The 13,608-nt window shown below is 37.6% G+C and overlaps 1 protein-coding gene across 2 annotated transcripts in view; it reads right to left on the bottom strand.

Moving 5' to 3' along the window:
- atg7 (ATG7 autophagy related 7 homolog (S. cerevisiae)) overlaps nt 1-13,608 on the bottom strand; it is an 85,796-nt gene that overhangs the window by 63,899 nt on the left and 8,289 nt on the right. For both annotated transcript variants that reach the window (XM_026220730.1, XM_026220731.1), the window contains 8 exons: nt 13,336-13,413; nt 13,132-13,248; nt 12,505-12,651; nt 12,207-12,295; nt 11,199-11,320; nt 8,385-8,475; nt 8,164-8,308; nt 6,822-6,980 (listed from right to left, as the gene is read on the bottom strand). In XM_026220730.1, coding sequence (XP_026076515.1) covers nt 6,822-6,980; nt 8,164-8,308; nt 8,385-8,475; nt 11,199-11,320; nt 12,207-12,295; nt 12,505-12,651; nt 13,132-13,248; nt 13,336-13,413 — 948 coding nt within the window. The remainder of the gene's footprint in view (nt 1-6,821; nt 6,981-8,163; nt 8,309-8,384; nt 8,476-11,198; nt 11,321-12,206; nt 12,296-12,504; nt 12,652-13,131; nt 13,249-13,335; nt 13,414-13,608) is intronic.

The raw sequence follows: 13,608 nt of genomic DNA, 5'->3' as shown, positions 1-13,608 counted from the left end.
TAAATTCATGAAACAAACACACACACACATTTGCCTTCTACTGTGACACTTTGCTATTTCTGATAATATTGGACATGTGATGTTGAAGTGGTAATTTGCGTAATTGCTAAATATGAACTTTAATAGTTTAATAGGTGCTGAAAATTTTTTGTAACCTATATTATATAGACTAAAAAGAAATAAAATATTTGAATTCATAATTACACTTATGAACTATATTTTGAGTTGTGGGAGATACTGGTTAAACTCGGATGTTTTCTCAATCAGGGAATGCCTGCAAAGTGTTGACACTGTGTTCCCTCTATATATTTAAAACCATGTTTAAGTACCATTTTTGTTAATCTTGCCAATCACACAACCCAGTGTGGAAAATTACTTCGGTTGCACTTTATTTTACAGTACGTGTACTAACATGTACTTATAGTGTACTTACAGTGTATTTATCTAAGAAAGTTCTGGTAATACAAGGTAACTACATGGGGTAGGGTTAGGTTTAGGGGTAGGTTCAGGGTTAGTACCTAGTTATTACATAGTTATTGTAATTACTATAATAAGTACATAGTATGTACATGAGGAACAGGACTGTAAAATAAAGTGCTACCATTACTTCTATTATGTATCTATCATATATCTATCAGGTTCGTTTACATTTATGCCCCTTAACTGTTACATGAAGCTGTTGTCTATTAGTCAACAAATCTCTAATAAAAATATTGCAATTGTTTAAAGGAGGTGTAGCTTTAATCGAATCATTATTTTTTCATGCATGTTCAAGGCCGGATTAACATAGGAGCTAGCCGGGGCTGTAGCCTTTGGAGCACCCAAACTCTTCCCTTGGACTGTACTTGTTTAAACTAGAGATGCTGGTCTCTTTTAATTACCTTGACATTATTGTACTGCATGGAAAACAAACACTAAAAGCCCTGTGCTGAAACGGCTCTATCTGATTAAACTGTGCAGCATGAGAGAACCGGTCTGGACCAGATCAGACCTGAGACACTTGGATTCGACACACACACTGTTATATGTGAACGATGAAGCTGGATGAAGCCAGATTTGACCTAAACTATAAAAGCATTTCAGTCCACACACCACCACCCCACACAGTTACTAAAGATGTAGAAATAGTTATTCACAGTTATTCACTTTTGAAAATGTGTGTTCCGGGCCAGAATGACGGTCTTTGTTTTGGTTTGGAAACCCGGCCACTGCCAGTTTACCCAATCGTATTTTGGCACCATGGGTTGCCAACTGGGGGAAACACAGCGCATTTAATTTCATTAATTGTCAACTGCGCTCGTTCCTGTTGGTGTCGTCAGTCTGGCAACCTGCCAGTTTGACTGTTTAGCCTATGTCATGTTAGTTATTATACATATGCAGTGCATGGTAGGTTTAATTCATTTTGGTTGTAAGGAAAATGTTCTCTCTCTCTTTGTACATTGTTGTTTCTATTTGCTGTCCAGTGTGAAATATGGTTCCTAGAGCAAAGACCTTTCTAAATCAAATCAGTGGAAACTCAATGCATTGAAAACTCTTTGTAGTGATCTCAAAATAAACTAAAAAAGTAACCTTCACAATAATGCATCAGCAAGCCACTTTTTTCTTGGTTGCTAATGGCCAAACTGTGTTCTGGAATGGCATTTGTTGAAGCTGGCAGCACGATGAATCACAGGAAGTGAAGGGGATATGAGAGCAGAGAGGATTCGCAGGCCTCGTAGATGGAAACACCTGCCAACAGCGTTCCCACACAGAGTCATGAATATGAAGGCCAGCAGAAGTCTGGTGTTACCGCCTCACACCGCTCAGCAGAAAACATGTCCTGAAGCGGATTCTGTCACTTAGCAATGAGAGCGTATCTGACGAAAGGCTTCTCCAAATGAGACCGCTAGTTTAAAATAGTAAGAGTTAGAGACAGAAGTAGCCAACTGGAGATTAATGAAGATGAGAAGTTGGTTTGTCTACATATATTTTTCTACAGCATCTTTTTACCTTTATTAATATAAGACATGTCCCTTACGAAAATTAACCATGGTTTTACAACAAATAAAACCAAAAAACCATGGTTACTATAGTTAAACCATGGTAACCACAAAATAACCACGGTTTTGCTATATTAACCATAGTTTAGCCATGGTATTTGTAGTAAATATGTGGTTATACAAATGGTGGTCAACACGCCAAAAAACCATGGGTTACTACAGTTTTACTATAATAAAACCATGGTTATTTTTCGTAAGGGGTTGACTATACAGCTGGCTTCCATCTATGCATTATATGTGCTTGAACGAATAAATACAGACAAAATTACACCAAAATATACGTCTCAGCATACCTGTGTATCAGTACATGGATCTGTGCATTCACACTTAAAGTGATAGCGGACTAATAAAACTGCTGCTGTCTATTTTCAATTTTAATCAAACAAAAGAAAAAAAATCTCTTACTGCTCTTACTTGACTGAATAACTTTTGTAAGTTTAAAAATGATGACTCTATATTTAACTTATACAGTGAAGACTATGCAGTGTTATTTTATATTTAACTACTTTAATGAGTTTATTTCACTTGTGTCTTCATTCTATTGTATTTATTTGTGATATTGCTTGCAATCTGATTGTTTGTAGAAAAGATTCTTAGCTTTGAGCCCTGCATGTGCCTCAGACCACGATGTACTAGTAACAGCCAAAAAACTAAAACAATAATCAAAAAAATAAATTAATTGAAATATGCTTTAAATGGTTCGCACAACCATTATCGATTTTATTTGTTGTAGCTGGGTTGCTTACACCATACCAATGTCTGCCTGTTATGTTTTACCCTTCTATGATTTTTATTTGTAAAAGTAGCAAACCCACAAGAGAGGTCAGGTGTTAATTTTCACTTTAACATTCAAAGAAGAGGAAGAGCTGTGTTTGTGTTTGTCTCCATGTCGTCGAAACGCTGTTATTCTCATCCCGGAGTCCAATCATCTTTGTTTGGGCTTCCCAGGGACGCTGTACTTGGAGATTAATGGTTACAATTTATGTTTAACTCGGTTCCCGAAAATTATCATCCACATGTAAAACTATGTGCAGCACATTTTGCTGAGGACAACTTCCTCAATCACAATCAGTTTAATGCCGGATTCGCACAAGGATTATTCTTGAAAGATTCCCTCTTTGTCTGGAGAAGGCGTTGTTCATTGACCACAACTGGTAAGTGTATTTTATTATTTAAGTTGGTGCGTTTTAGTGTTGCACGGTGCACCGATACTTTAAAAGTATCGCGATTCTCGGAAATTAAAAACGTCATGATTCCTAAATTTATTAGTATCGATACTTCAAAGAATGACTGCGTTTAAGATTTGTAAGAGACGTATTTCATGTTGGTGTGTGCAACGCACGCTTCTAGTGCCTCCCTATGGACGCCTGTTTTTTTCTCCTCACGAGATGTATCAGTTCATTTAGCTCGTTCACAAATGAGAAGATCTCTCAATCTCGTTGAGTGAAGGGCGGATTCGTTCACTACATTCAACAAATCACATGCTCCGTCACATCTTGAGTAACTCTTTGACAGGATGAAGCAGTTCACAGAGACAGAGCTGTTCACGAGCTGTGCATGCGCTGCTATAAGCGTCGGACTCGCGCGCTGCTGTGGAGAGAGGAACTTCAGTGAACGAGAAATATGAGTCAGTGGATTACCTGAATGAGAACGATTCATTCACCTAAAAGATTCATTCACGGACGAACCATCACTAGTGCAATTTCATATAGCCTATATTAAATATTTGGAATATATATTTTAAAATGTTTATTTAAATTCAAAGCAGCAACTTATCTTCCGTGATGTCCCCAATGCGCGGGTCGGGTGGGTAAAGAAATTTTACTTTATTTGCGGGCTGGGGCGGGCCGAGTAATTTCATAAAAGCGGGACTCGCGGATTGGGAAAAAAAACAGACCCGCGCATCACTAGGCTTCATGTGCGAGCACAAGTGATACTGTGGCCGCCAGTCCACGACTGGTAGAAAAAGATGACGCTCAATGAAGATGACGCTCATTAAAGTTCACTGGCTGAGTTTTCTCCTCTGAAAGAAAAGGTTGCACAACTGAAAAGATAAGTTACAATATCTGAGATGTTGCTGCTAAATTTTATTTGCTTTTTTTTTTTTACTCAAATGTCCTTGCTTAAATTGATATTATTTATCTTTTGACATTTAATCTTCTGAGTTCAGAAACATTGTTTAATATAATCGCTGTTCATATTTTTATTCAAAGTTCAGAGACAACATACATTTATTACTCTTATGTTTCTTATGATAACTGAGATAATGCTGCTAAATTTATTCTTTCTTTACCTTGAATGTCATTGCTTTAATTTATTTTTTTAATTTTGATATTTCATATTTTGTTCAAATGTTTAATATATCTGTTGTTCATATGTTCATTTATTAGTGTGTTATATGATTAGAATGTTGTCCCGATTTTAAAATAAAGCACAGCAATGATATTTGAGTGTATTTTCCCCTTTCAAGAAAAGTATCGAAAAAGTATTGAAATCGCAATTCCTGACTAGGTATCGGTATCGAAATAATAATTTTGGTATTGTGACAACAGTCACGTTTAACAGTTTCTGTAACTTATTATAACATCTCCAGCACGTGCGTTCTCTTACTGTCTATGGTTCAGATCAGGATTGCCAGGTTATCAAATCAAATCCTGCCAAATTACTTCTCAAAACTTGTCCAAAACTAGCCTCAATGAAAATACTCTTAGGCTTATTTCTTACTATTCAAAGTAGCCTATCATGTCGGAATGTGACTGGAAATTCTCTGATTGTTACTTGTTTTGTTTGGACATTGATTGAAATGTAGACGTTGAATTATTTCATTCAGCCAATTAATTATCTTAAGGATGTAATGAAGGGCAGGCGCTTGGAGCGCTCTTGTTTTCAAAATTAGAACTCGTTGCGTATTTCTGAAGGAGGGACTTTATAGAACAAGGAAGTCATCAGACCTTTTTTATGAAACGGGACAGTGGAATACAGCGGAATACAGATAAGTTAATTGTGTGAAAAATACTGTTTTTTTTTTTACACGCGAAACATGAACACATTGCACACTGTAAACACAATCAAAGCTTTAAAAAAACACAAAACCTTACAATATCACCTTTAATCTATAATTGAGGCATAATTATATTTGAATATAGCAATATCAAATACACATTGTGTCGGTAACCATAAAGATTCTTTCTTTCATGTGTTTCATGGGAAACGGGTGAGTTTAGGTGATTCGACTGATCCACATGACAGCATCCAGCGTGCATTATAGATCAAATAATGTGGACGAAACAAATTAATTAACACATATTTGATGATCAGAATAGGCTGTAGCCTATCCTATAGCTCATGAGTTTGTGGATATTTTGAATATAAAAGGAAAATTAAATAAATGTTATATAGCAACATTGTGCCTGCATGATGCGACGCTATTGAAACAAAAAATATATAAACTAATTAAATATTTAATATTAACATGGGGGCCCTAAGCTGCCACAGTTCACTTGTGCCTTGGGCCAGCCCTTTTCTTTATTATTTAAAAATATAAAGTGTATTTTTGTTTTTGTGGATGTCCCAATTGGGTACAGGATGTGGAAATTCAAATAAATGCTCATGTTATATAATTTGGTTACATTTGTGAGTTTATAAAAATGTAGCTGGTTGCGCAATCTTTTTTAGAGGTATCTGCAACTAGTGTATCATTGGTTATAAGAATCGATATCAGATCATATCATGATGAACCGTCCGATTTACACCCCTGCTTAAAACTATACATGCTAAAGCTAATACACACCATAATACAATGCTTTGGTGGAGAAATTAACTAGTTAGTCACAACTGTTTTTTGATATCACATATCTGTCAATCAAACAACATAACTAGTGTAAGTCTAATTCACATGAAATAGTCTCAATCTCAAGATCTGCTTGATTCGTTTTAATGACTCACTCAATCACGGATTTGCTCAGAACACTAAAATCCTCAAAGACAACAAAAACTATTTTTATTTGACATTTAAGACCAATTATTGTGTGGAGGGTTGGTGCTAAGTAAAAAAAAAAAATCCTTCTAATTTCCAATCCTACTGAAGATATCCAAAAAAACAAGCACAGCATGAGTGAATTTCAGAGGACCCTGTACAAGATTACATCTCAAAATTCATCTCCTTGAAATCAACAATTATACCTCAGTTTCAAATCGACCAATTCTGTTCATTCATATATTTACAATATAATCTTAAATTTTAAGACTTGCATCTGGTTTCTTCCAAAAGGGAGTTCCCTGATCAACTGCAGTGAAAACAGAAAAGGTAAATTCACTGACGCTCTGCTCAGTGATGCATGAGGATGCTGAGCACTGAATATAACTGAGGCCGCGCTTCATGTGAACATGGGTTATATTGAACAATGTGTGATTAAATGTTATGAGACTCCAGTGACCTGGACTGGTCAAATTCATTGCTTAGCTTCTCAATCCCTCTTTAGGCCAGTCAAATAATGTTCATTAATACTAAAATGAATAATTCAGACTTCATTGTTGTGGATAACTGCATGTTGAAATTGAGTCCTACTGGTTAATCCAAGGGTCTCAAACTAAAGGCTCTCATAGTAGATTCATACAGCTTCTTGATGTTTATTCAGGGATGGGTCACTTAACTGTGCCAATTATACACAGTTCAAATATATGCTTCTCAAGCATGTGTGTTTGAGACCCCTGGTCTAATGCAGTGAAAACTGGAAAACATGCAACTGTGATGAACGTGCTGTAGCATCTGAAAGTCCTCACCACACCAGGAAAGATCTTCTGTAGTCGGTCCACCGCGGCGAGAGCTTTAGCCTTCCCTCCACCCAGACAGTCTTCAAACTCATAGAGCGGCTGCCGCACTGGGTTCGAGTAGGAGATCTTCGCATTGTCCACGAAACTGATGTGTCTCACACCCCAGCCCTCAAAAGAAGAACAGAAAACATCATCCAGCTGTATGCTATGTGCATATAAATGACAAAAACACACCTCCTGTCTCATAGATTTTTGTGCTTCATTGAAAAAAAGTTTGCACCATTTTCTGGGTAAATGTCATTTTATTTAAAGGGGATGCTTGTGTACATTTTCTAAGCAGTTAAATAATGCAGACCATTAGAGGCATAGTGTAGTCAAGCACACTTGAAGTGTGTGATCATCTGCTGAACCAGCCGCAAAATCACAAACTGTGCTATGCATTTTTGTTTTTTGGCATGTTTGCATCATTACCTCATTCACACTTTCCTCTGAAAATTAAACTGGTGTGAAAAAAAAAGCAAAGAGACTGCTCGTGAAAATTTTCACACTCGATTCCTCTTTAAACAAAAAAAAACTCAGACCTCAGGTAAGTGAAATTAGGGAAAAAGTGTTCTTCGCTTTCAAACTGTCCCTGGCTTGGTTGTGAGACCACTTTCTCTTCACACTGCTGATATCTAAATATCTGGACCACTACAATTTTGAATGAGATATGTTTTATATCTGCTATTAAATTTATGCATTTAGCAGACGCTTTTATCCAAAGTGACTTACAGTGCATTCAGGCTATCAATTTTTACCTGTCATGTGTTCCTACAGGAACACTAATAATATTATTATTATTATTATTATTATTATTATTATTATTAATATTAGTAGTAGTAGTAGTAATAACACTGATAATACTCCCAAATGGATTATTAGAATATTAGTCTTTCTGCTGTAATTCTTTCACTTAGATAAAACATTGAAAGACTGCTATAATGCTATAAAAGTGTCGTTCACATACAGTACAAGCCAAACTTCTTGCAAACCGCTGTTGGAACCAGATGTAAAAACACTCTTACTCTTGCAATTAACTGACATGAATGCATTTTTATTTTCATACTGCCAATATCTCAGCCATCGAGTGACACCACTATCATTTTAAAATGGAAGCATCTGCGACTTACTTTCTATAATTACAGTCTTAGGCTTACGACCATTTCAAACACCATTAAGAAGCAATTATGGCAAAGGCAAGTAAGCACTTAAATGACATAAAGCAAGCCAAGAAATCCATACAGAAAGCTTTTTGACACCTGTCAGATGCGATAAACTGTTGCTAATCAAATGTAAATCCTATGGCTCATACCATCAGTGTTCTTGCTACATTGCAGCCCAGAGTCCCAGCTCCCAGCAACAGACACCTCGTGGACACGACCTTATCCAGATCCAGAGACGGGACCAGCCTCCAACGCATCAGCTTCAGGTTGAGATCGACGGAAGACTCGGCGAGCCTTGAGGAAATCAACCAAATGTGTGACATGCCACTGACAAACCATTTTAAAAGTGTATAGACCGAGTGTTTCGTACCTTTTAGGGTCCATACATTCACTGAGATTGACACTTCGAGGTCCCATCGCACCTTTGGCGTTCTTCTCCCAACCCACACTCTTTGGACATACTGCATGGACAAGTTAGTAAGCATAAATATACTGCAACACATGCCTACACTGACTTCAGTATTAATATAAAAGACACTTTGCTTGGTGTCGTACATGTAAAATAATTGTAAAGAAATATTTGTTCAACTTAACTGTACAAATGCATCAGACACAATATGTCTTTGGCCACTGTATCATATTTTGCATCTCAAGTGACATTAGGTTTTGAAAACATTCATTTTGTTAGCAACAGTTCAACTTCTAAAACATGAGACACTGATGCAGTGCTACATTTCTACAAATCTGAGAAAGAAACAAACTCTTTCTTATCTTGGATGGCCTGAGGATGAGCACATTTTCAACTAATTTTCATTTTTGGATGAACTACGCCTTAAAGTCATGTGATCATCAACTAGTCGAGTATTTTTTTCTCCCTCTTAAAAATCATTAGCTAATCAAACTGTATTCACTACCTGGTTTGAATACAAGAAAACACTGTGAGTATATGTGGCTATGTAGGTTAATCTTGCTGAAATGATGGTGGATCAACCCAACATTCAATCGCACACTGAGAGAATTCAATGCAAGTGAATGTCACAGTTCAGAAGGGCAAGCCTCACTGAAGACATCCGTGTTTGTGCATCTGAAAAAGACAGCGGTGTAAAGACAGGAGAATGGACTGATTGAGAGAACGATGAAAGAGGCCATCTAGGTGAAAATGAAATGACCAGATTTTGATCAGGAAGGGCATTCAATAGCCCTTATCAGGTTCCTCTCATTCTCTGCTGTTTCAGCCCAGTTCACACAGTGATTCACGAGTCTGATGTGTGATGAGGGGAATATCAGGGGATCTCCACCATCGGTTCACAGCTGAGCCACTTTGATGAGTGACAAACATGTCCCTGCTCAGGAAGAATTAGCTTTACTAGACATCAAAAACCGAACGTGAACAGAATCATATCATTTCTTTCTCCACTCATAATGTTATTTAAAGGCAGAGTTAACTATGAATGAACTCAGGCCACAGAAAGTGTCTGTGCTGGATTCCCATCTCATATGTACATATATATGTTTACATTTATTCATTTAGCAGACACTTTTATCCAAAGCGACTTACAGATGAAGACAGTGGAAGCAATCAAAAACAACAAAAAGAGCAATGATATATAAGTGCTATAACAAGTATCAGGTTAACACAGTACACGTAGCATGGGATTTTAATATAATAAATAAAAACAAAACAGATAGAATATAAAAACAATAGAGCAAGCTAGTGTTAGAGGACTTCTCACACACACACACACACACACACACACACACAACTGCATAATAAATTAAAAGAAAATAGAATATAAAAAGATTGGAAAGGTAGTTAGATTTTTTAAGAATAGAATTAAAATATTGAGTGATAAAGTTAGAGGGTGAAATAAAGATGGAAGAGATGTGTTTTAAGCCAATTCTTGAAGATGGCTAAGGACTCAGCTGCTCGGATTGAGTTGGGAAGTTCATTCCACCAGGGAACATTTAATTTAAAAGTCCGTAAAAGTAACTTTGTGCTTCTTTGGGATGAACAATCAAGCGACGTTCACTTGCAGAACGCAAGCTTCTAGAGGCACATAAGTCTGAAGTAACGAATTTAGGGAAATGGGTGCAGAGCCAGTGGTAGTTTTGTAGGCAAACATCAATGCCTTGAATTTTATGCGAGCAGTTATTGGAAGCCAGTGCAAATTGATAAACAGAGGTGTGACGTGTATTCTTTTTGGCTCAGTAAAAATGAATCTTGCTGCTGCGTTCTGGATTAATTGTAAAGGTTTGATAGAATTGGCTGGTAGACTTGCCAAGAGAGCATTGCAATAGTCCAGCCTGGACAGAACAAGAGCTTGAACAAGGAGTTGTGCAGCATGTTCCCAAAGAAAGGGCTTGATCTTCTTGATGTTGAATAAAGCAAATCTGCAGGATCGGACAGTTTTAGCAATGTGGTCTGAGAAAGTCAGCTGATCATCAATCATAACTCCAAGGCTTCTAGCTGTTTTTGAAGGAGTTATGGTTGATGTGCCTAACTTGATGGTGAAATTGTGATGAAACGATGGGTTTGCTGGAATCACAAGCAGTTCTGTCTTGGCAAGGTTGAGTTGAAGGTGATGATCCTTCATCCAGGAAGAAATGTCAGTTAGACAAGCTGAGATGTGAATAGCTACCGTCGGATCATCAGGATGGAATGAGAGGTAGAGTTGAGTGTCATCAGCATAGCAGTGGTATGAAAAGCCATGTTTCTGAATGACAGAACCTAATGATGCCATGTAGACAGAGAAGAGAAGTGGTCCAAGAACTGAGCCCTGAGGCATCCCATATGAGATGGGAGGAGAAATTGTCACCATGTCCCTTTAAGGCAGAAGTGGGCAACCCTGGCCCTTGAGATCCACTTTCCTGTAGAGTTGAGGGTTGAGCTAATCAAGGTCTTCAGAAGTACTTAGCTGCAGGTTAAATTTTATGTGAAAGTGGATCTTGAGGGCAATGATAATGCAAACAAAATCAAACAATCTGAATCTGGATAATTAGCAGGATTCTTCCTAAAGTAGGCAGGAAGAAACAGAGTGCAAAGCTCTTCATTTGACCCAACAACCAGCTACAAAAAAAACTGAAACCTGTGGCAGACTCTGTATTAACATTTAAATGGTTTCTGGCATCTCCTGAAACCTTTATGCTGCTGTTCTGAAGCACTCGGGCGAAGATGATAAATTACCTGCAGAAGCAGTGAGGTCTGGGAGCTTGACCCGAAAGATGATGCTGTGCTGAACTGAGCGGCTGCCTTGTAGAGTCCTGTCTCTGAAGCACAGAACCTCCAGCACATCCAGCTGTGAACCCCTGGCATTCACACGCACAAACACACACCATCAGAAACACACGCGGTCTCTGGAGTGACCTTAAACTTACCATTACAAAGAAACGGTGCCTTGAAGACTCAGCACAGATGGAGCACTGTGACATTTAACTCTGAAAGCTGCAAAATGCAGCACTTTTTCAAATTTCTTCAACCTTTGCTGCATTCCATGAATAGTGCATCATTTTTTTCATCTTAATTTTGAATTTTGGTTATGCTTGTTTTTTTTTTTAGATGATAATTACATGTTTTTTGGAGCAGGTGCATATTCTGGTGCATATGAAATTGTGAAGGTCGAGACGCAGTTATCTTCATCAAAACTGATGAGTGCTATTTTTTCTCAGGCTATTTTCTGGAAATATTTGTGGGACCAAAAATAAATGAAATGAGCAAACTAAGTATAAATCAATCTACTGATTTTTGGAAATGGAGCCACAGAACAATCCTTATTAATAGTGATATCAAAACACGTTTTAGGCATCATATTAAGAAGTGTGTATCGTCTATAAAAATACTCCAAATACAGTTGAATTATAATTTCATATCAGTAAGTCTTATATTTCTAGACTACATGACTAAAGAATAAGCAACATCAATAGAACTGTATATGATTTGAATGTACATTATCAAAGCACAAAGGTCAAAAAACAACACCATTGATTGACCAGGCGGTGCAATAGATCCCCACAAAACCCAACATAATAGCAGACGGTTAGAAATAGCTAGTATTTTCACACATTTGTTTTTGTAGCAGAACAAACATTTTGGAGTTTGAAAGTGATGTCAGGAGGAAAAGAGCGGAGCTGTGGAAACAGGGCTATAATTGAGCACCAGTGGGATGCGTGTTGGAAAAGCTCATTACAGACGTACCATTTTTTCGCGAGGAGGATGAGAAAGTTTCTGAGAGGCCAGCCTGGATGTTGAGGGAGTGTGCATGGGTCATACACACCCACGGTAATCTTCAACACAAACCAGGACACATGCCATATTACACCAACATACTTGAAGAAGTAAATGTAAGGATTATTCTGGTTTCATTAGCTACCACAGAACACAAATTAGACATAAGCTAATTATTAACTATGGTAATCTAGAGCAGGCCTCAAATGTTGTTAACAGAATCTGCAATATTCCTTTAATAATACTCCAGCTTTATACTAGAATGTACCTTCTTTAGGTCTGGGAAGAAGGAGGTCAAGTCTTTGAGAGGAGCAACTTCAACACTTTCATCTGTGTACTTGAGCAGAAAATGAGGGACTGCCGTCGTACCCCTGGAGGTGCACAGATCATCATACGCCGTTTGCAGGCTTGATATCTGAGAAACAGATCGATTCAAAGCAGTCAGCCCACCTCATTAACTCATGAAACACAATGAATTTAAAGTTTGGAAATCAGTTAGGCAAGAACTCAATCCACAGTGGCTCCAAAAGCTGGTGTAAAGAAGGACAATGTGCCATTTAGAAGGAAAAACCACTTGAATCGAGAAGACAATTTGAATTTAGTGAATGGCATTACAATAGAATAAATTCAAGGAAATGTATAGGTGATAAAATAACACGTCTTCACTTTCTAATGACTTACTTGGAGCTAGGAAAGTATTTAAACACAACAGGTTTCCAAATACTCTTTGGTGTTACTGTATATGGCACGTCAGTCATCTTAGGGCCAAAATGACATTATGCATTCAAATAACTAACACTGAATTAAAAATCCTAATCAACCAGCACATGCACTGACTAATGGCTGATTATCCTTCACACAAAACGTCCTGGTCAGAAGTGAGTGCGGGAGGCACCTGTTTGGCAGAGAAGCTGTGCTCTAATGACACCGGCTCCTGCAGCAGCTGGACCCCCTCCAGAAAACAAAGGGCAGGGAAGCAGAACCAATAATAGAAATGATATTTCTTCAGATCCTGGATAAACACAAGGACCAGTCAGAAACAAATGGCTGAAAGGACATTCATCTAGAAGCACATTTTCTAAAATGTTGGCAAACAAACCGCAAATGTCAAGAGGATGAATTTGTTCAGGATTGAGGAGTCTTCCAGCACAGCTCCTGACTGAATATCGCTCCAGATCTGGGAAGAAGACAACATTACCTGAATTAATTAAACTCACATGTCAAGAAGGTTTTTTTCTGATTTAGTATGCAAATGAAATACGCATTCACACTCTGAAACACATTCTAGGACAAAATCACTAAATAAAACACCAAACAGCACTTTTGTGCCCTGTATATCAGCGCAAAAACCTAGCATTTAAACTAAATCTTA

This window comes from Carassius auratus, chromosome 36 (genome assembly GCF_003368295.1).
Source record: "Carassius auratus strain Wakin chromosome 36, ASM336829v1, whole genome shotgun sequence".
NCBI lineage: Eukaryota > Metazoa > Chordata > Actinopteri > Cypriniformes > Cyprinidae > Carassius > Carassius auratus.
The sequence above is the reverse complement of the archived record's forward strand: the minus strand, read 5'-3'. Positions and strand labels throughout refer to the sequence as shown.